Source organism: Aulonocara stuartgranti (genome assembly GCF_965226115.1).
Source record: "Aulonocara stuartgranti genome assembly, chromosome: 3".
NCBI classification, from domain to species: Eukaryota; Metazoa; Chordata; class Actinopteri; order Cichliformes; family Cichlidae; genus Aulonocara; species Aulonocara stuartgranti.
The window spans coordinates 15,470,496-15,495,039 of record NC_138941.1 but is presented as its reverse complement, the minus strand read 5'-3'; the positions used below and the strand labels follow the sequence as shown (position 1 = coordinate 15,495,039).

At 43.0% G+C, this 24,544-nt stretch overlaps 1 protein-coding gene across 1 annotated transcript in view; it reads right to left on the bottom strand.

Annotated features, from left to right (window-relative positions):
• Nucleotides 1–24,544, bottom strand: part of LOC309702569 (uncharacterized protein) — a 1,256,944-nt gene that overhangs the window by 59,664 nt on the left and 1,172,736 nt on the right. The window contains 2 exon segments of the mRNA XM_082527162.1: nt 10,900–11,076; nt 13,233–13,409. Of these exon segments, the coding sequence (XP_082383288.1) occupies nt 10,900–11,076; nt 13,233–13,409 (354 nt within the window).

Here is a 24,544-nt window from a genome sequence, read left to right as displayed (position 1 = left end):
GCACAAATACTTTTTTAATTGTAACATCAAATCAGACTAAATGTTTATTTTTTAAGGTTGATAAATATAAAAAAACATATTTGTTAAATTTAAGAAAGAGAGAGAACCTATCTGTATTTCTTAATTGTAAATGGCACCAAATTGTATTCAAACTGAGCCACACTCATGGAGCTCCACAGTTCTTTTCCTGGTGTTTTGGTTGACATCTCTTGATGTTCCCATGTCACAGAAACAGGCTCTGTGTTTTGCCTTATATGCATCCACAGCTGTGCCACCAATTTACTCACATGGACTCTACTAACCAATCAGAAGCTTCTGCAGCTCAGAATGGAATCGTCTGGAGTTTCTTATTAATTAACAATAAACTTAGTGTATATGTACTCCTAAATTTGATGAAAGTGATAAAAATAGACAGCTCTGTCTCTCTTTATTCTGACATTTAACTAATTCAAAAGATATTTCAATATTTATTTATCCAAAACAAAACAAGTTTACTCTAAATTGATGTTGTACAGAAAAATTTTTCTTGTGTTTTCCATAAAGTGTATGTAAATATCTGGTTTCAACTGTGAATATACTGCTGTGTATTGAAGTTCCTCTTGTTTTGCATAGAAATATACTGAACAACATACAAAGCATAATATATAAAATAACATCTACCATAGTTTTTTCTCTGAAAGAAGCTCCACATGTCCATTCTTGTATATCAGTGCATTACTGAAACCGATTTATTTAGCCGTGGAGGGAAACAACTGAAATATGAAATAAACACACATGTAAGCTAAGACTCTCTAAAGAAACAGCATTGTTGTTGTTCGGCTTTTCATTTCGCCATTTGTTGATTCACTCTAAGAAAGAGAAAGTAATATGGGCCAAGTGATCAGTTTGATATCAATCTTTTGTGATAAACCGTCGTATTTACATTATTTGTACAGTACCAATGATTTGCTTTGGTACCTCCAGTTCTCCTCTGTCTGCCTGGCTGCGCTTCTCCAACAGCGCACTCGCCGGTACCAGCTGCCCCGCCCCCTCGCTCAGTCACTTAGTGCCTGAGCTCGGATCATACCAATATTAGGGGGGATTTACGCACAGTCGTAAATTCCCACAGTGTGCACTATGTGCTTCGAATATTGTGTGTAGTTTTTGTTTTATAAAGTTGTCAGCCAGGCATCTAACTATGAAAAAATTACACTCCAAAAGACCCCGGGCTTCTGAACAAACAACCCGGGCTTAAGCCCAGTAAGTCACCCCCCCGCTCCGCCACTGATCTACACACAGGGTAGACTCTTGATGGAGTGATGAAGATCGGATATCTGCAGACATACCTAGGGGGTCAGAGGTAGTGATATGCGATACCACTGAGTTTCTTTCCGATCCGATACCAAGTAATATTCAGGGTGGTATCGACGATACTGATCTGATACCAATACTTTGTACAAAAACTTATTTTATTTATTGTATCTCAGATTATAGCGTCATAATGATTACAGGACATCAGATTTCTTGTTCTTATCACTTAATAATGCAGAGTTCATCATATAGAAATAAAAAAACAGAAGTTGTGCGCTGTTTGAACACCTTGCCTGCCTGCAGCACTAAAGGACTCCGTGAGAGACGTCTGTCTCACCCTAGCAGCGTCGTCCCTGTCCCTGTCCTCCTCTTCAGTTCGCCTCAACATACGCTCGTTATATTCTGTGATATGATTTACTCTGAGGTGTTTGCAAGGTTAGTGATGTTGCCACAACCATACATGCCAGCCCTCCCGATTTTTCCGGGAGAATCCCAAATTCCAGTGCCCCTCCCGAAAATCTCCCGGAGCCACCATCCTCCCGAATTTCTCCCACCCGGACAACAAAATTGAAAAACCATATCGCAGAATTTATAGCGTGGCCCAGCCAATTCCAGTTTCCAACAATGGCGGCAGTTTTAATATTACTCATATTTCTCTTTCTGGGTCGCAAAAAACTTTTAGCATGTTTTCAGGTGAGAATGTAGCTGTGTAAACTTCAAATATCTGAGCCGACCGACACATCGTCTTCAAACCCCCGCGGTCTTTCGCTACTCGGGTTAAACATCATATATAAGTCACTTTGGTAACTTAAAAATGTTATTGTTTGGCTTTTTCAGTGTTTTATTTGTTCGTGAGTAAATCGGTTTGGCTGAGATTAAAGTTATTAGATTAGATTAAATTTAACTTTATTAATCCCTCGGGAGGGTTCCTCCGGGGTTTTCACACAGCTGAATAAACGTCAAACAGAAAACTGATTAAACAGAAGAGTTTACATCAGTGCCCGGTTATATTTTAGATAGCAAGGAGTAGACGGCAGTTTCACTCCACCGAGGGAGCTCGTGACGTACTACCCGGCTTTCTTTAGACCGCGAAGGCCGGGTCCTCAGGTGGAAGCAGCCTCTGAATTTGGACACACCCGCTGTTTCCGGCCAGCCAATAATAATGGTGACATTTAATGTATTTTACCCGATTAAATAAACCCTGTAAAATGTATTTATCACCCCCCCCAACAGCCCTTTTGAATGTCTCCCTTATTCTGAAGTTTCAAGGTTGGCAAGTATGGCCACAACACCTCACTTTTTTGCCACATGTATTGCTGCACAGTAGTTCTTTGCATCCAGCGCTTCATAGACGTCTTTGAGAACTTTTATCGAAGCAGTTCCAGTACTGTGCAGTTTCCTACAACCAGACTGGAAGGGAGATAAAATCCTATTTTCATCCAGATAACTTTGAAGTTGATTATTTACCAGCCTTTGAAGAACCTTAGATAAGACACAGAGTTTGGAAATTGGCCTGTAATTACTAACTGTTGAAGAATCACCAGCTTTCAGTGGGGGAGTACAGAGGCACACTTCCACATCTGTGGTAAAGCCTTCTGTTGTAGAGAAAGATTAAAAATATAAGACACTGGCTCAGCTATGATATTTGCAGCCAAGTGCAAGAAGGAAGGAGAACGATTGTGAGGACGAGTTTCTGGTGTTGGGGCTATTCAAAGCCTTACAAACCTCTTCTACTGTGACAGGTGTGAAGGAAAAGGTATCAGTAAGCAGGAACTACGAGCAGACTTGTGTGCAAGAGGTTTACCATCAGATACTGTGCTGAACAAAGAACAAGAAGCAACAAAGTGTTTGTTAAAGCAACATTTCAGTTTTGTCTGACACAGGAGTGGAGTCGATATTTAAGTGAGGAGGAAGCTCTGAGGAGTCACAGCTGGCAGAGACACTTTATAGTTTGCCAAAACCTCCTACGGTCGTTTGGACTGTCAGTCGTTAAAGTAAAAAATAGTTACATTGGATCTTGATGATGGAGGCAGTAATCAGATTACACAGCTAATGAAAACGTAGCCAATCAGCATCAGAGCCAGACTTCCTGCCCAGGCCTGGTTTCTCTCATGTAGGAGATCGGCCGGTACTGAACCAAACCAGGCCTGTCCCGACCTTTCACCCTGACCTGGCAAAAAGGGGCGTGTCTGTCCACAAAGTAGACACAACTCTCCTGTAAATGTTCCCAAACTGACATTGTCAGCCTGTTTAATACGACCCCAGTTCAAACTGATGCGGGGCTCGGAGCGTGAGATTTTAGTGTTTCTCACAGCACTGAGGTGCAGATGGAGAGAACAAGACTTGAGCAGCAAGACAGACCTTCACATAAACTTCCAGACCTCCGCCTTTTCTGGGACAGTCTGAGTGCTAAATGTTAAATCCATCAGTTGCTACGTTTTTATCCAGTAAAGATTTGGAAAGTCTCAGAAACAACAATGATACCAGCACCGCTTGAACAGCCCAGATTCCAATCATATCCATGTTAGGAAGCACACGACGTGATGCACGTGTAACCCAGACAGTTTTTAACATCTGCTGGTGTTTCACATTCAGCCAGAGGCCCAGGGTTAGGTTGGATACCAGACAATAATAAAAGCATCGTTATTAGACTCTAGAGCTCATTTATAGCTGACACCACATGTAGAGTTTAAGTTCACACAGAGACGATGACATTTTTCTAAAACCAGCAAACAATAAACAAGAAATGTAACAAGAGTTTCAGAAGAAGCTGTTTTACAGAGAAATGATTCCCTGAAGACAAAATTATTATTATCATCTTTATTTCTCCAGGTGAAAATTTAATTGAGATTAAAAATGTTGTTTTCAAGAGAGACCTGGCATCATGGCAGAAAGAGTCAGAAATACATCATAATTCAAACAAATACAAAATAGGAAAAACATCCTACATAAACTTCATAAAGTTTCATTAACAGACTTTGAACAATGGACTTCAAACTTCCCCCCAAAACAACAGAAACACATTTGAAGATAATGAATGACATTTATCCCTCTAAAGAAGGACTTAGACTACGATTTAATATGAATGAGAACATGTTCATAAATGGATGCAACCAAAGATTTCATCAATCCCTGATTTAGAGACAACAGAACATTTGGTTTGATTTCACAAGATAAGAATGACGACTGAGTTGGAAGATTGTTTTATGTTTAGTCAAATCTTTCCTACATAAAGTCGGATTACAAAATCATCCCCTAAGTTTGTTGTTTTATTCAAGGAATTGAAATTATAGAGAAAATCTGTGAAATGACTTAAAGAAAACAAACCACAAAAAACTATGATTGTCATGATCTGCGGAGGCAGACCGTGCAGTGGTGTGTGTGGTGGACCCAGGTGCGAACACACGAGAGTAGACTGGAGTAAACTTAACTGAAGGCGAGCCTTTATTGTGACAAGGAGTGCAGACAAGGCAGAAACGCAGTGACAAACTAAACTATGACTAAACTGAGAAAGTAAAACTAGGAAAAACTATGAAGACACAGGAAACCATAACTATGACTACTAAGACTGGCTGTGACAACATGGAGGTGGGAACACAGACGACGCGACACAGACTACATGAAACACAGAGACTAAATACACATGAGGGATGATCAGGGGAAGTGGCCACACATGGGAGCACAGCTGACACACATGAACCTAACGACAGGACAGGAGAGGTGACACTAAATACACTGACATTGAATACAGATTTTCAAAGTAAAACAGGAAACATGGAGATTAGACATGACATGAACTAAACATAACCACGCAGACATGACACATGAACCAGGGAGACTTAGTACAGGGGGAGATGACATAAACAACTAAGGAACAAAACTAAACTGCAATCTAGAAATTAACTAGGTGAACTAAGCTAGGTGCAAATGAATACAAAATATACATGAAACTCAAATACTGGGTCGCTTGACCCAGGACCATGACACGATACTCTAAACACCCTGGTTTAGGTCGGCAGCCTTTCTGATGATGAGTGCATCTAAAATTTCCTCAGAAGTCAATGTGCCATATGATTGCATTAGCAATAAATTACACACTTTATAGAACCACTTCATAGGATTATATTTGTTTGCAGATGTTTGCAGCTATCAGCGAATAGTTATCAGCTATTTTGAAACAAAAAAAGACTTTTTATCCATAACAGCAAATGACCTGTACAACAGAAAATACAAATGCTATTTATGGTCTCCTCACAACAATGATAAGAAAAATAAACTGGGCCAATATGGCATGTTTGTTAATACAGGGACACACATGTTAATGTGATCTCTGGTCTCCCACTCAGAGACACAGGTCTCCGAGTGTCCAGCATTCAGACCTGAGGACTCTCTTCATGTGAGAGAAAATCTGCTCACACAGATATGTAGAGCAGAATACTGTCAATAAGACCTCTGCAATGTTCTGAAGACAGTTAAACCTTTCAGGTAGTGATGTCCAGCAGGTGGAAATGCAGCTCCATGAACTCCAGAGTCTTGTTGGTATAACTGTCAGCTACTTAGAAAAGGATCCTGGTGTTATTTGTCTCTCAGAAACAGTTCATAACTTCCCATCAACACATTCATGTCACCTAAAAGGTAAACCTGTTTCTCCATCACCTGTTCAGCTCTGATGATTCAGTAAGGACATCTCCTGGTTTCATCTTCATGTTTCCCTCTCACCACATATCCAAACCGATATCCTGACCAGCAGCTTTACAGCTGTGGCTCCAGCAAACATCAGCTGATACTAGAAATTAATATTAAATAAATTCTAACAACAGCTGATCAAGCTTAAACGTGCTGCTGTTGTTTAGCGCGACATCCGCTGGTTTCCTCTTTCTGGCGCAAAGTGGGCGATAAACAAGAGAGAAAAGCCGATCAGCTGATCATTTATCAGTTTCATGATTAAAGTAGCAACAGGAGAGAGAGGGGAGAGAATGACAGTGTAAAGACACAGAATGAATCCAGCTTTGTGTCTTTTCCATTCTAGCTGAAGTCCGGGACAAACTGTGTTCCTTCTCAGCTCAACACGAAACGCGTAATATTTTCTCTGAATACGAGACGATTCTGTTTTTTACAGGATGGTTGGAAACTCTACTAAAATAAAGTTCACTATCAGTAACATCAGAGCACCCACCCAGTTGTATAGAAACTCCGTCATGCTAGCTAGTACGCAGTACGAGTTATTGTAACTGACTGTAAAAAGTCAGCACAAGGAAAATAAACTCCACCTAAACTTGGTTTATATCTGACCCAGATAGACTGCAGGTCATAACTTACCTGAAGTTCAGTTCACCTGACACTCGGACCGGCGGCCGCCTCGGGTCTCTGCTCCTCCTGGGTTGCCGACCCCTGCTCTAAAGCATCTGATTTGGATTCCTGAGATCAAATATATTTTCCTTTGGCTTTGTTTTCTTCCCATTTGTGGCTTTAATGTAGTGTTACATCCTCTTTGTTTGCTTCCATCTGTATACATGTCCAGATTCACTGTTATGTTTCTATTCTTACATTGCTGTGTGATCACTGTTCCCTCTGCTGACTGATGTGACCTTTTTTATCTTACACTGATACTTGTCATATTTGTATCTGCGCCTAAAAGATAAAAAGTTTTCCATGCTAAAACACAGCTCCACCTCCTGCAGTTCTCCCTCTGAACCACTAGATGTCTCTGTTATCTAAATGAAGACGTGCAGCACAGCAACCACAGCAGCGCTCAGATCACACGTGTCCTGTTATTATGTATAAAAGCATGAAACAGGTGAGACAGGTGGGATCAATATTAATGTTGTGGAAATATATGAAAAAGCAACAGAAGAGTGAAAACATTTCGTGTTTCTAGAAAGATCTTTCAGCTCATAGCTGCTCACAGACTGTATTTACAAGTGACAAACTGCAACTCTACAGTACATCTACAGTATATATCAAATATATTCTGTATTATATATCCCTCCTAGTTTGAGTTTGGACTTTCATTCATTAGAAGAACCTTGGTGTGTCCACTCTGAGCTCTGTAAGAACCCCAACAACAAGCCCAACAATCCAGATGGACGGTTCCAGCTGTTAACTGGAGGAATTCCATCCAAACATCTGCTCTCACTAAATTCTTCCTCACCTACAGACTGTGTTCTTCACTGCTTTAAACTTGGAAATGAATGCAGTCATTTGTCTGCGTGCTGCTTTGTTCAGAGAGCTGATTGGCTGTTGACGGTATCAGCCGTTACCATGGTGACCATAAAGGTCAGAAACAGGAAGTGTTTGTGTCCAATCCTGAAGCCTGTCACCATTCTCCTCTCACAGCTTCACTGAGAAGCTGCAGCTTTACAGGAGACACTGGATCTTTGTTTCATACTGACTGTTTAGTACAATACTGGTGACAGCACCACCCACTCACTCCATCACTCTACTTACAGCAGAGTCTCCAGTCTGTAGTCTGGACTCTGCTGAAGATCAGACAGCTGCTTCACATCTGGATCCTTCAGGTTGTTCCAGCTCAGCTCCAGCTCTCTCAGATGGGAGGGGTTGGACTTCAGTGCTGCTGCCAGATAATCACAGCTGATCTTTGACAAACCACAGTTCCTCAATCTGTATAAAGAAAGAAAGATGTAAGTTTATTAGACAAAGTGTGAGCTTGAAATCATTCAGTGTTTCATCATCTGTTCAGAGCTGAAGAAGGTTCAGAATGTAGAAGTTTAGAAAATGGAAACTCCAAACAGCTGAAGCCAACAGGAAGCAGCTTCAAACAAGAAACTGTGCAGCGTTTCAGACTATATGTCCTGATGCAGCCAGTTGGATTTTGGAGATTTGAACAAGGAGCAAAGATGAATGTGATGCTGAATCAGCAGAAGACTTGGACTCATTTGATTCCAGCTTTGATATCATTGATTTCAATGAAGAGCTTTGTGATTGTAGCAAAGGGCTGGTAGCTCTGAGAGTCCCACTGATGAGGTGTTTGTGTGGAAATCTCTTAGTGGGACCAAAGAGAGAAAAAGCCCTGGTCCTCATGCTGTGGGAGGGAAATGATTGAAGTGTGCTGTGAGGAACTGACTGGGAGATTTTCACACATTTTCCAGTCCTCCTTGGAACAACAGGAAGTTTCCAGCATATAGGTTAAGTGTCCTATGGCACTCAGTAGGTATGGGTACCAGTATCCGGTGCCATTATGGCACCAGTTCTGACATAAACAGTAGTAATGTTGGGATTTAAATATGTATTCTTAGTGTTTATTTGCTGACTATATTGTTTTATGTATTTTAATAAGAGAGGGCCAGCTCTGAGTAGAGTCTGAGACAAAAGTACTGACAGGAAACTGCATGCTTTTGCAGAGCACTGGAGGTGCAGACAGAAAGTGAAACTAAGCAGAGTGTTTTGATCAAAACTTCGGAAATATATAAATAACCATGCTGGCTGCTGCTGCTTTCAGACCTGAGCGCGTGTGTTCGTGTTTTCAGGTCTCGGTTCCCGGGAATGTAAATAAAGATAATTTTTTTTAGCTTTGACCATCCTGGGTCGAGTCTTTCTTTGCCGCAAAAAGAATTCAAAGAACAAAATTTAATAGTAACCAGACCAAAAAGCAGTGAACATTTTGGTGCTTTTTTTTTTCTGAGATGTCATACACTTTAGATTCTAGCCAATCATTTTACCTTTCCAAGGATAGTAGACAGGCCCAGGTACGTACATTCTTTTACAGCAAAGCTACAGATTAAAAATGCCCAAGGCGAAGCGGTCAAAGTCTGGCTGTACTTCACAGCAAAAGATGTAAATTCAGCAGCCTGGAACAAGTGCTTTAAGGTGATACTGTACAAAGGAGGTAACACCTTGAATCTGATGAAACACCTGGCGACGCATAGCGTTTTTTTAAAAGCTGAGAAATGCACCATATTTGATAGCTTGCTGCAAGACCGAGCGCTTCTACTGCGGCTGTGGTGCCTGTTATCAGACCCGGAGTTAGCAACATCCCCCAAGAACCCGAAGAGGAGAGTCCTGGCCCCTAGCCCTGCCAGTGTAGCAGAAATGATGAAGATGATGATGGCAGAAACAGCTGTTCTTCTCTGGGTGAGTAGCGTAATGTTGTTCGTGTGTAATTTACGTTGAGTAGGCTAACCAATTTATTATATTAATGCATGTAAGGTGAACTAGCAAACACCGTCGTAGTTAAATGCGGCTGTCTTCTTGTTTGATGGCAGATGCTCCCTTCACCCTGGCCAAAAAGGCTAAAATGACCAAAGAAAAAGAGGAAACCAGCTAAACATGAGAGGTTTTTGGACAAAGTTTATGTTCTCCATTCTTTAAACACCGGCACTGTTTCAAAAGTACGGGGTTGGCACTGGTATCAGATAAAACCTAAACGATACCCATCCCTAGCACTCAGTGATCTGAAGCTTCAAATGGAACTAAGACTTCCTCCACTAGGTGGCAGTGTCTGATGAGAAAGTGTTAGTGGAGCTGGCCTGGAGTCAGAAACAGGAAGATGCAGGATTTGGGCTGAAATGGGGAAAAGTGGTTAGCACTAGTGCCTTAAAGCAAGAAGGTTGTAGGTTGAAGCTAGTTGGCCTTTCTGTGGAGGTTGGATGTTCTCCCACAGTCCAATGAAATGCTGCTTAGGTTCATTGGTGCTTGTAAATTGGCTGTAGGTGTGGATGCGAGAGAGTGCTTCTCTGTGTCTCTCTGTTGGCCCTGTGATGGACTGCTCACCTGTGCAGGTGGACCACGCCTCTTGCCCTATGACAGCTAGGGCACAGGCTGCAGCCCTGTGAGCCTAAGCTGAATAAACAGTTAGCAAAAATGATCCATAGATGGCCTGAAATCCCCCAGTTAGCAGTTTGGTAGATAGCTATGACATGCTAATCCCATCCAGCAGCTGTATTCTACCTGTAAGCTGATCCCTGCTGAGCCAAAGCACTTTTTCATATACAAATTACAACCTTTAATAGAAACCTATTGGTCAGCATCTTATTAGCCTGCTGTTAGCTTCATTCCACAGAAAACTGAGAGAAACTAACAGAGTTGATAAAGAATAAAGAGAAATGTGCTTATTTTAAGCCTTTGAAGTGCTTCAGGCGATCTCTGTCCACTTCTGTCCACTCATTCATTCATGTAAGCTTTCTAATGCAGCTTTGATCTTCACAGTCTGCTTCATGAAACTCATTCTAACCCTGAATGTCAGAGTGTTCCTCCTTCTCTTTCCCATCATTCATGCTGGCAGTGGAGGAGATTTGGATGTTGGACTGTGTTTTGGATGATGTGTGTATGTTTGTGTTGGACTGCTGTCTGTAAAGCAAACGCACATTTTGCTTTGGATTTCAGTGTCAGACAGACTTTAAGGTGGATTGAAGAGTTTGCGAGTTTCACAGTGAATTATCCAGTGGAGGATTTTTCTTCTTCTTTGAAGGTTTGAAATGTGAACATTGTTCTGCTGCAGTCAATGGACTAAACCAGGGAAGAAGAAAACAGACTTTACCATGAATATCCTCAGTGTGGATCAGTGTAATATCAGCCTGATGTCTGCAGTTTAGTGTCAGCACAACTTTCACATCATATTCATCTCAGCACAACTAAAACATGCTGACTGACCTCAGAGTTTCAAGTCCACATCCCGGACTCTCCAGGAAACCACACAGATGCTTCACTCCTGAATCCTGCAGCTTGTTGTTGTAGCTCAGGTCCAGCTCTCTCAGATGGGACGGGTTGGACTTCAGTGCTGCTGCCAGATAATCACAGCTGATCTCTGACAAACCACAGTGCCAAAATCTGTATAAAGAATGAAAGATGTAAGTTTATTAGACAAAGTGTGAGCTTGAAATCATTCAGTGTTTCATCATCTGTTCAGAGCTGAAGAAGGTTCAGAATGTAGAAGTTTAGAAAATGGAAACTCCAAACAGCTGAAGCCAACAGGAAGCAGCTTCAAACAAACACAACAAGAGAAAAAACTCTGAATGTTTCACACTAAAGTCGTACATTTATCATAAAAACAGGACAAAGACCTGAAAAAGTTGTGTTTTTCCTTCCAGGAACCACAAGGCTTCACTTTTAAAGGTGAAGTGTGAAAGAAATGGACATATTTGAAGTCCAACACCTTTTTCCAGTCACATTATTTAAGCAGACAAACTACAAGCTCATTTTCATTCCAACAAGTCATCTTCTGACCTGGACTAACAACACTTGTCTCTATGTTCAGCTGGCTGTGAGACCAGTGCTCAGGGAGCGTCTACAAAGTGCAACACTGAAAGAACATCACACACTCATTTGCTTCCAGCACTTTCACACAAACATCTACTGTCATTATTGTCATCAAACTCTGTGGATCCTTTATTGCAAATTCAAACGGGATCAAATGGTCAGACAAAAGAGGGTTATGAGGAAATATGATGAAATGTTGTGTATTAGCAGCAAGTTATTGAATCATTTTCCTCAGAAACCAAACAAAATGATTGACAAACATGTTTTTACAAACTCAGTGTTGGACTTGGTTGAGCAGGATAAGCTGATGTTTAAAGGCTTTTGAATCTCGCTGTATGAGAGTCCAGTTATTACTCAACATTTATGTGTGATGTTCTTTCAGTGTTGCACTTTGTAGACGCTCCCTGAACCTCACAGCCAGCTGCACATGGACCAGCTGACATTACCCAGCATTAGAGGCGGGTGTAAAAAAATGGATTTTCCTATTTAAATGGTTTTAATTTGAATAAAGCGATGTTGATTCATTCAATCCTGAGTCGATTTTTAATATCAATGTATTTTGCCAGAATCTCAGGTTAAAGCTCCCAAAAGTATTTCAACAACAAGCAAATAGATAAAACAGTAAATGAGAGCAGCTAAACGCACAAAGATGGAAACACAGAGCGTGGATCGTTCACTCGACGGCACGTACACGGACACGCCGTCGGGGCTGAAAGTGGACAGCTCACAGATCCTGAAGCTGCAGGTTTCATCTGTCTCCAACCAAAACTGACTGAACCAGCAGCAGAAGAAGATCCAAACTACGCTTTACGTTTGATGAACATCGTCATGAATTCTCTCTGACTTTGACGTTTACTTCCTGCACAGCTCTCTCTCTCTCAGTGTACTTCAAGAACAGTTTACCTTCAAAAATCTGTTTCCTGCATTATTCACTGCTTATTACGCACCAGTCTGCTGTTGTGTTCACTGCTGTCGGCCTCCGAAAACAAAGCCTCATTTCTGCTGTTCAATACTGAAGAAATTTAAACCTTTTAAAATGATGACAGATTACAAACTCTCAGCTGTGTCTGTAATCAAACCTCTGTAACTTTGCTTCACTTCAGCAGCATCAGGTCATGTTCACATGTTGATTCATGGTTTGCTTCAGTTTTTGATGGACTGCAGAATATTTTGAAGGTTATCTGCTATAAAAAGCCAGAACAGGAAAATCTGCTTCATGTGTTTCTGTTTGATCCTCAGTGACTTTGACACAAAGGCCTCTGCTGTGATGATCACACCTCTGATCAAGTCTCACAGTGTCAGCTTTGTTTTTATACATATGGATATGTGCTGATAAATGATCAGAATTATAATATTTCCCACTGTCTGCTGTGTGCCGTGACCTTTGACCTGCTAAAGACAGTCAGCTGTGGATTATTCATTGTTGTGTCTGATACTTAGAACTGTGAGGAAGAACACTACACAGTTAATCAGGGTCCCCTCTCTCTGAATCAGGAAAGGTGGGCAGGCCACGTGTGGGCCGCGGGCCATACGTTGAGTATCACTGTTTGAAATGTGAACATTGTTCTGCTGCAGTCAATGGACTAAACCAGAGAAGAAGAAAACAGACTTTACCATGAAGATCCTCAGTGTGGATCAGTATAATATCAGCCTGATGTCTGCAGTTTAGTGTCAGCACAACTTTCACATCATATTCATCTCAGCACAACTAAAACATGCTGACTGACCTCAGAGTTTCAAGTCCACATCCTGGACTCTCCAGGAAACCACACAGATGCTTCACTCCTGAATCCTGCAGGTTGTTGTTGTTACTCAGGTCCAGCTGTCTCAGATGGGAGGGGTTGGACTTCAGTGCTGCTGCCAGAAAATCACAGCTGATCTCTGACAAACCACAGCGCTCCAATCTGTATAAAGAATGAAAGATGTAAGTTTATTAGACAAAGTGTGAGCTTGAAATCATTCAGTGTTTCATCACATTTCACATTAAAGCCGTACATTATCATAAAATCAGGACAAAGACCTGAAAAAGTCGTGTTTTTCCTTCCAGGAACCACAAGGCTTCACTTTTAAAGGTGAAGTGTGAAAGAAATGGACATATTTGAAGTCCAACACCTTTTTCCAGTCACATTATTAAAGCAGACAAACTACAAGCTCATTTTCATTCCAACAAGTCATCTTCTGACCTGGACTAACAACACTGGTCTCTATGTGCAGCTGGCTGTGAGACCAGTGCTCAGGGAGCGTCTACAAAGTGCAACACTGAAAGAACATCACACACTCATTTGCTTCCATCATCCAACCTGAAGAGGAAACAGAGATGCCTCCCCTTCAAAGTAAAAGCTGCTCCTTTTGGACACAGTATCAAAGAAAGTCTACAGTATAACATAGAAAAGACAGAACAAAGTTTTGGTTGTTTTTAAATTGTGCAGAAATGAAACTACACTAAGCTCAATTATGTGACAGACATTTCATCCCATGTCAGTTTGGCCTCATCCTGGGCCGGATTATCCAGCACACACTCTGACCACAGGCCCAGGGGCCACGCATGGCTCCATCCAAGAGACAGGAAACAAACCAACACAATAATAAAAAGCACTATGTGATCTTCTTACATCTTCAAGACAAACATAGTAAAAACATGAGCATATTTGTTTCCTGATAAAATGATGTGACAGGTAGAACAGAGTAAAGTGGTGGTGTTACAGCCTTTCTCCCCTCTGCTGCCGAGGCTGTTAGTCTCTCCCAAACTCAGCTACAGGACTTCCAAATGAATGAAAGCAGCAGAAGTGGCTTTACAAATGAAAGAGGAAGAGGAGAAGAAGAGGAGAGGGAGGCCACCCTGACCATCACTCCAGCTGAAAACATCACACTTCCATTAAAGTTGGTGAGGAAATGTTGAGCAGGATGAGCTGCTGGCTAATCTGGAGGCTGTATCAGCAGCTCACAATCACAGTGGATTTCCACTCATGAAAAAGCTCTGGCTGCTTCGTTTCTCATCTCACATCAGAGACTTTAAAGCTTCACTGAAGCTGTACTGTGATGCTTCCATATCCCAGTGAGGCCTCCATAATGATTTCAGCTGTTCTGTACACACACTGTGTGCCCTGTATGGCTCAAAGTCTCTGCAGCCTGTTTTTATCCGCTATCATCAGATCTTCATCATCCTCATTCACATCCCTCACACACTCTACAGCCTCATCAGCACTGACTTCATCTTCACTGACTGATGGAGCACAACATGAACCTGTGGAGGCTGAAACACTGTCCTGTCAAACATCTCCCCGTCACCACTCCACTTCTGTCAGCCTTTAAATGAACCCTGCTCAAGTCTGTCACTTCTGTTTGGAGCCAAAAGGAAAAACTGTTGTTCAGTCGTTTGGAAAGACAACATTTCTGAAAGCACTCAAACTTCTTCACATTTGTCTTCAGACACATCCTGAACATATAGGAACTAAAGAAAGTTTCAAACATCAAGACCTGAAATATAGAAAAACTACAACAGCCGCAGTCAGTGAACTCACCTCAGAGTCTCCAGTCGACAGTTTGGACTCTCCAGTCCAGCACACAGAAGCTTCACTGCTGAACCCTGGAGGCCATCATTCAAACTCGTGTCCAGCTCTGTCAGATGGGAGGGGTTGGACTTCAGAGCTGAGGCCACAACTTCACAGTGAGACTCTGAGAGCCAACACTGAGTCAGTCTGTGATGATAGAAAATATAAAATGTTATTATCAATCAATCAATCAATCAAAGCTTTATTCTTCACATGCAGGTTGCCCTGCAGTGAAATGGGACCCCCCCGACCTTACACATATAGCACAGACATTACATGGGGATACAGGTCGGAGATTGGTAGCATTAGAGAAAAAAACTTTGAAATGTTCACTACAATGGGGAAAGTACAAGAGGAAAAAAATAGACCCCTACTCATGCTATGCTTCCATGGTAGGACAGTATTAGAACAGGAAACAAAAAAACTCCTCTGCACAAAAAGCACATAAATGTCCACAGCACAACATTGTGAAGACATGACAAGCCACAGGGTTGGGTGAGGGGTGAGGAGTAATCCGAAGCGAACACAGCAGCCAACCTGCACAGCGCTACCATTCCAGCGCGGCACACAGACCCGCCGTGTTCCCTCGCAGGAAACAAGCATCGAAGGCATTGGAAAGGCAGGGGGGATGAGTGAGTGCTTATCAGTGTAAGTGTATGTGTATGCGTGTCCATAGTTCAGCTGAGACAGTGCCCTGCCAGGCTAAGTAAACAGTCTACCAGCCAACCCAGGTGGCCTTGCATGGAATGGGAAGAACAGCCATAACACAGTTGCTATCAGGGAGTGATTGTTTGGCTCCAGCCTTGGGCCTGCAGCTGGCGCCGTGATGGGGGTTCGCAATTTCGATGATTTTGTAAATTTCCATGCGAGCAGCCCAGGAGAATTTTCAGGCTGCTCTTTAACACTCTGACGCTGGCCTCTCAATCTCCCGTTGGAGAGCCGCGATACCCATGATGGTATCAAACTTCTGTTCCATGGTGTTGTCATTCTTTTGATTCTGAGACCTCACAACTGCAGTGATCCATTCCGCGATGTGTTCCAACTTTCGCTCAAGGGTTTCATTTTGAGCAGGCCTCTCTCTGATGTATCCCCCCATACGCTCAATGGTGTTATTTTGAGCCTTCACAGCAGCTGTAAGCGTCTCCAAGGTGTTAACCATATTACGTTCTTTGTGAGAGGTCGCGCCTCGTCCCATCGCTTCGATTCCAGCGGGCAGCCTTAGGGGGGGATTGAACAGCCGGTTCCGCTCTCTTATTTCTCCGTTAAACCAGGGCTAAGCCAACTCCGATCAGCAAGAACCCTGTTATCATGGTTCCGAATAGATCGATATCTTCACCGTCCTCGATCGACATTCCCGCCAGGCACATGACCCTCCAGTTCTTCCACCCGTCCTTCGTGTATCCGGCAGGGAAAGTCCCTCCAGGGCACTCAGGCTCCCCAGGGCACTCAGGCTCTCCCGAGCCCAGACCTCTCGTTGAGAAAAGGGTGTCAATAGCATTCAGAGACCAGTTGATCAAATCCATAATTCTCTTTTAGGTTTTAGAGAACGACAGTGAGAGACTGTTCCAGGGAAAGTAATTCACACGAGACAAGACAAGGACATAGAGGGTAAGCAGAGAAGATAAGGGTAAGGAGGAGAGGAGAAAAGTACGACCGCCTTCGCTGAGAGCCAAGAAGAAATGCAGAAAATCTGCATTGTAAACAACAGACTGAATGTATATGAAGACAAAACAGAGTGAGGTCATAATCTGATGAATCTGCTCTTCACATCTGTGCTTCAGCTCCTCTTACTGTGTTTGACATGACACAACGATTGAGTCTCTCTCAGACCTGCAGACTTTTAATGAGAATCTTTGTTTGGCTTTAATCTGCAGATGAAGGAGGAAGATGGTGTCACATTTAGGCTTCCATAATGTCCACAGCCTGTCACTGAGATCTGATCCAGAGTCAGAGTGAAGACACATATTTGGACTGTTTCCTGTTTTGACTCCAGAACATTTTGAATGAGTTCAGCTCAGTGAAGAGTTCCAGCTGGAAAGATGATCTCTGTTTGCTACCTGCTGTCAGGTACGACTGTTCACGTCCACACGCAGGAAAAACCTGCTGACTGTTACCAAACGGAGCAGAAATCTCATCACTGGACAATAATGATGAATGAACTCAGAGCTGCTGATATCCGATCTGATTTCAGGGGAACTAAACACAGAAATGATTGGCTCATTTGAGCTTTCTGAGCCATTATCTGCTGGTGTGTCGCTAGTTGGCAGAAAATGATTTGTATTCCTGTTCAGGGCTTCAGTGTTTATGAGTCCAGATCCAGGTGACAGCAAGTCAAAATGATGTTACCTGTCTGTGTCCAGCAGCAGCCTGTATTCACTTTGAATATTGTTATAACCTGACATGGATCAGTTTGTCTTTGATTGGTTTGTAAATGTCACTGTTTCCATTGGACCTGACTGATGTACAAAGACAGAGAGGGAGAGAAAGGAGAGAGAGGATGAAGACAGCAAAGAGAGAGCAAACACAAACAGGTGAGAGTGGACAGGTGACCAAGGTCAGCAACCAATCAGAGAGCTTCTGTTTGACCCACAGTCACTGATGATGACTGCACATTACCATCAGTGTGTTACTCTGATATCAAATATGGATCCTGTTCTTATAATAATGATCATCAGATGATATTATTGTGTTATTTTGTAGCTGAATACGATGTTTGTGTGATTATCAGTGAAAGAAGCAGTGAGGAGGATGGAGAGAGAGAGAGGACAGAGGGTGAAGTTAGAAACACTAAAAGGATTTTTCATGGATTTCATGGATGATTTGAGTGATTTCCAGCAGGACACTTAAACATGTCAGTGGACGTCCTAAAGAACATATTCACTGATATGAAACGTGTCATTGAACAGGATTAATATCAGTGGAAACATGGTGGAAACAGCTGTGACTGCATGGATGTGACACACTTCAAATCTGTTCTCCACTCTTGGATTTGGGATCCATGGAGCTGCTGCTGAGTCTGTACAATAAAGGAATTGTGTGGAAGGTTGCAGCGTATGGACACAAACACTTTGTGGTTACAATCTGATTTTATTTTCAAAATTAAACTACTAACCTACACTGATCAAGATGTTAATGATCACATCTGGACTCACCGAGCCTTTCTGCAGTTCCTCACAGCTGGAATCAGTCTCTGTCGTCCCCACACTGATGTTTTATACTCCTGCAGGTCCAACTCATCCAGAACCTCCTCTGACATCTGCAGCATGAAGGCCAGAGCTGAGCACTGGATCTCAGAGAGTTCCTTCTCTGATCTGTTCTCTGACTTCAGGAACTCTTGGATCTCCTGATGTACTGAGAGGTCGTTCATCTCCATCAGACAGTGGAAGATGTTGATGCTTCTGTCAGGAGAGATTTCATAACTGTTCATCTTCTTCAAGTTGTTGATGACTCTCTGAATGGTTCCTGGACTGATCTCTGTCTGACCCAGCAGACCTACTAAGAGTCTCTGGTTGGACTCCAGACAGAGGCCATGAAGGAAGCGAACAAACAGGTCCAGGAAGCCATTTTTACTCTGGAGGGATTTCTCCATGGCTCTCCTTAGAAACCCATCCACAGAGGATTCACCCAGAGATGGTTTAATGTGGGGAAACCGATCTAGAAGAAAATTAGTACCATCATCATAGTAAAAATCAGAGTCAGAATCATTACAAAAGTATCTCAGGAAGTCCTCCAGCACCTCTGTCTTCCTGTCGGTGTGACAGTGGAACATGTAGACTGCAGCCAGAAACTCCTGAATGCTCAGATGAACAAAGCAGTAGACTGGTTTCTGGAAGATCACACACTCTCTTTTGAAGATCTCTGTACAAACTCCTGAGTACACCGAGGCCTCTGTCACATCCAGACCACACTGCTCCAGGTCTTCTTGGTAGAACGTGATGTTTCCTTTCTCCAGATGTTCAAACGCCAGCCTCCCCAGCTTCAGAAGAACTTCCCTGTCAGCCTCCGTCAGCTCCTGTGGACTCGTCTCATGTCCCTCATGGTACTTGTTCTTCTTCCTCTTTGTCTGAACCAGCAGGAAGTGTGAGTACATGTCAGTCAGGGTCTTGGGCAGCTCTCCTCTCTGCTCTGTAGTCAACATGTGCTCCAGAACTGTAGCAGTGATCCAGCAGAAGACTGGGATTCTACACATGATGTGGAGGCTCCTGGATGTCTTCATGTGGGAGATGATTCTGCTGGACAGCTCTTCATCACTGAATCTCCTCCTGAAGTACTCCTCCTTCTGGGCGTCAGTGAAGCCTCGTACTTCTGTTAGCCTGTCAACACATGTAGGAGGGATCTGATTGGCTGCTGCAGGTCGGGAAGTTATCCAGACGAGAGCCGAGGGAAGCAGATTCCTCTGGATGAGGTTTGTCAGCAGCTGGCTGACTGATGACTTCTGTGTGACATCAGACAGCAGCTTCCTGTTGGTGAAATCCAATGAAAGTCTGCTTTCATCCAGGCCGTCAAAGATGAACAAAAGCTGAGAGACAGCCAGCTTCTCTGCTGTGACCTTCTGTAATGTTGGATGGAAAACATGGAGCAGCTCCAGAAGACTGTACTGCTCATCTCTGATCAGGTTCAGCTCCCTGAATGAAAGCAGAACCACCACACTGACATGTTGGTTCTCCAAGCCCTCTGCCCAGTCCAGAGTGAACTTCTGCACTGAGAAGGTTTTTCCAACACCAGCCACGCCGTTGGTCAGAACCACTCTGATGGGTCTCTGTTGGTCAGGTAAGGTTTTAAAGATGTCCTGGCACCTGATTGGAGCGTCATGGAGGGCGTCCATCTTGAAAGCTGTCTCCAGCTGCCTCACCTCATGTTGGGTATGAACCTCTTCACTCTGTCCCTCTGTGATGTAGAGCTCAGTGTAGATCCTGTTGAGGAGGGTTCTACTTCCTGTTTCATCACTTCCTTCAGTCACACATTCACATCTCCTCCTCAAACTGATCTTATGTTCATCTAAAACCTCCTGCAGACCAACATCTGCTGAAAGAAAGAAAAACAATGATACTAAAGAGAAAGAAAACTCTTCAATGTCTGAACAACACAAGAAGTCCAGTTTTCAGAAATGAGTCCATCAGCAGACAGATGTTCAGTCTTACTTTGTACACAGCTGCTCTGACTGGCTGTCTGCAGTCCAGCTCTGCTTCTGGATCTTTCTCCACACTGGGGACAGGAGGAGTCTCCTGGTGAAGCAGACTTGTCCCAGTATGAGGAGATGGACTGTCTGCAGAACCAGTGTCCACAGCTGGTAGAGACTGGATCCTTCAGGACGTCCTGACACAAAGCACAGCAATACAGCTGCTCCTCCTCACAAACACCACTCCTCTTCCTCTCTCTGTGAACACATTTCTTTATCACTAAAAACATTTACTGTCAGTGAAAAACATCCAGATTTGACCAAACTGTAGTTCCTCACAGGTCCTTTGATGTCATCAACACTACAGGGAGTGCAGAATTATTAGGCAAATGAGTATTTTGTCCACATCATCCTCTTCATGCATGTTGTCTTACTCCAAGCTGTATAGGCTCGAAAGCCTACTACCAATTAAGCATATTAGTTGATGTGCATCTCTGTAATGGGAAGGGGTGTGGTCTAATGACATCAACACCCTATATCAAGTGTGCATAATTATTAGGCAACTTCCTTTCCTTTGGCAAAATGGGTCAAAAGAAGGACTTGACAGGCTCAGAAAAGTCAAAAATAGTGAGATATCTTGCAGAGGGATGCAGCAGTCTCAAAATTGCAAAGCTTCTGAAGCGTGATAATCGAACAATCAAGCGTTTCATTCAAAATAGTCAACAGGGTCGCAAGAAGCGTGTGGAAAAACCTAGGCGCAAAATAACTGCCCATGAACTGAGAAAAGTCAAGCGTGCAGCTGCCAAGATGCCATTTGCCACCAGTTTGGCCATATTTCAGAGCTGCAACATCACTGGAGTGCCCAAAAGCACAAGGTGTGCAATACTCAGAGACATGGCCAAGGTAAGAAAGGCTGAAAGACGACCACCACTGAACAAGACACACAAGCTGAAACGTCAAGACTGGGCCAAGAAATATCTCAAGACTGGTTTTTCTAAGGTTTTATGGACTGATGAAAAGAGAGTGAGTCTTGATGGGCCAGATGGATGGGCCCGTGGCTGGATTGGTAAAGGGCAGAGAGCTCCAGTCCGACTCAGACGCCAGCAAGGTGGAGGTGGAGTACTGGTTTGGGCTGGTATCATCAAAGATGAGCTTGTGGGGCCTTTTCGGGTTGAGGATGGAGTCAAGCTCAACTCCCAGTCCTACTGCCAGTTTCTGGAAGACACCTTCTTCAAGCAGTGGTACAGGAAGAAGTCTGCATCCTTCAAGAAAAACATGATTTTCATGCAGGACAATGCTCCATCACACGCGTCCAAGTACTCCACAGCGTGGCTGGCGAGAAAGGGTATAAAAGAAGAAAAACTAATGACATGGCCTCCTTGTTCACCTGATCTGAACCCCATTGAGAACCTGTGGTCCATCATCAAATGTGAGATTTACAAGGAGGGAAAACAGTACACCTCTCTGAATAGTGTCTGGGAGGCTGTGGTTGCTGCTGCACGCAATGTTGATGGTGAACAGATCAAAACACTGACAGAATCCATGGATGGCAGGCTTTTGAGTGTCCTTGCAAAGAAAGGTGGCTATATTGGTCGCTGATTTGTTTTTGAATGTCAGAAATGTATATTTGTGAATGTGGAGATGTTATGTTGGTGTCACTGGTAAAAATAAATAATTGAAATGGGTATATATTTGTTTTTTGTTAAGTTGCCTAATAATTATGCACAGTAATAGTCACCTGCACACACAGATATCCCCCTAAAATAGCTAAAACTAAAAACTAACTAAAAACTACTTCCAAAAACATTCAGCTTTGATATTAATGAGTTTTTTGGGTTCATTGAGAACATGGTTGTTGTTCAATAATAAAATTATTCCTCAAAAATACAACTTGCCTAATAATTCTGTACTCCCTGTAATGAGCTGCTCTTCCTGTCTGCCTGTCTCATTAAACACTGAGTGATGAATACAAACTCAACACTTCCTGCAGACTTCCTGACTTCACAATAAAAGCTTTCCATCAGAGAGAGACAGTTATGACTTTCACTGTTTTACAGCTGCTGTGTGCAGATTATCTGGGTCAGTTCACTCTGAAGCAGCTTAGAAGTGTCCGTGTAGAGCCGTGGTCTGACACACAGAGACTTCTGATTTTCTCTATTTAAACAAACATGATGAAGATGAGCAGGTTTCTCTTCTAGTATAAACTCTGTGTCTCTCTGGCTGGCTCATGATGGCTTTTCAGGTTTTATGTTTTGCTCTCTCCTGCTATGGTTTTGCCTGCCTGGGTGGAGCTTGTAATGGCCTCTCGCTCTTGGTCCACACAGCTATGATGATTACACCACCTGTTGCTGACTCAACTGGGCTTACCGGTAACCATTTAACGCTGCGGCATGGAGCAGTTTGTCGCTGGGACATTGACCCTCCTGTGTTCATGATCTCAGCTCCTTGCTAAGAAATCTCTCTCTAAATTCACCAGTTGGGTTAACTTTGTGTATACTTTGAGTAAATATTTCCCCGGACCTGGTTACAGACGCTTACCTGTGACTCCCGTGTGTGGCTGTGTGAGTGGAGAGCAGGACAAGAGTGACTGAAGAGGAGTGAGAGTGGACTCCCTTCCCTCTTTTCCCTGGAGTCCTGGACCCCCTCCCCAACTCACTGTACATATATAGAGCACTGTGGTTCACCCCTTTGGTAAATAAACTGTCACCTTTTTGTTTGTCAGAACTCAGTCTGTGCTTGAGTTCCTCTGTAGGCCATGACATTTTGTTGGTTCTCTCTCTTCAGGTCCCTGTAAGTGTTTGATCTAAAACATTATATTTATTCTGCTTTGATTGTTTTGTGTGCTGAGCGACATTGTTGCACGATCCACTTTTTCTTATCACTCAAATATCCTGATACTTTCAGAAAGTTGGAGAGCTCTCCTGGCTTGCTTAGTCTTTGCTCTGTACTGCAGTACTTGCACTGGTTTCACTGGACAAGTCTGCATGTGAATCTACAACTGATCTGACATTGTGGCACAAACACAGTAAACAAACACTACGAGCACCTTGTTTCATGTGCAGTGGCTTTCTTCTCATTCTGTTACTGAACACTGTATGAAAAGCCTCTCACTGCCAGCATCCTTCCAGCCCCACGACAACAAGACCAACTCACATCTTCACAACACCAAGAATTTTTCCCCTTTTCTTTGGAGAAACTGAGAAGCCAATAGGATTGTAGCTCAAACTTGCCCACAGTCCTGCTTCATCACTGCTCACTCTTAACTGTGTTGGTGCTCAGTGGACAGTCATAGCCTGCTGCTAGCATGAATGCTAAATGTACTGCTGTGGATGATCAGCAGAAAAAGATGTTGTCAGTTTGACTGTTTGCTGTATTTAAAGTGTTTTTCTCAGTTCATCTGTATTCAAAGTGCATTCGGGGCTTTAGCTGACAGCTCTTTGTGCTAACAAACTAAACTCTCTTAGTTTAAGCCAGCAGACTTTACCAAACACAAAGCCTGCTGCTGCCTCCATGGGTTAGCTTGTGTGACTGGTGTTTACAGCAATGAAATCTAAATCACACTAATGTGTCCTCCAAGGTGTTTGGTGGGAGCACTGAGTGAAGCATAAGAGCTCTGGTTAAGCCTCATCAGCTGGATAGGCTGTCCACCCTAGTCCAGGCTTTAACTCAAATCTCTGATTGGCTTTCTAACAATTACCTTGTTAGAACAAGACAGAGACCATGATCATAGCTCCTCCTGATCTATGTTCTAAAATCAGTCAAGTCGTTGCCCCTTTCTGTTCTTCTGCTGAGCCAAATATTCGAAATCTTGGAATAATATTTGACTCTTCTTTGGGCCTTGACTCACATGTAAAGTCTCTGTCTCGTTCCTGTTTCTTTCATTTAAGGAATATTTCTAAACTGCGACATATGGTCTCCTTAGCTGAACTGGAAAAAATTGTCCATGCATTTGTGTCATCGCGTTTAGATTATTGTAATTCCCTGTTTACCAGCTTGGATAAATCATCTCTTTCTCGCCTCCAAGCTGTACAAAACGCAGCAGCCAGACTACTAACTCGCTCTACCCAGCGAGCTCACATCACTCCTATTTTATGTTCTTTACATTGGCTCCCAATAGATTTTAGAATTCGTTTTAAATGATTGTTTTAACGTACAGAGCACTAAATGGCCCCAGATTATTTATCCAAGCTTCTCACTAAATACACTGCTGCTCGCTGTCTCCGCTCACAGACTCAGAGTTTGTTGGTTGCTCCCAGAACACGTCTGAAGACGAAAGGGGGCGGAGCCTTTCAGTCTGTGGCACCAAGGCTGTGGAACAGTCTACCTCTACAACTACGTTTGGTTGACTCTGTGGGATCCTTTAAAAAAC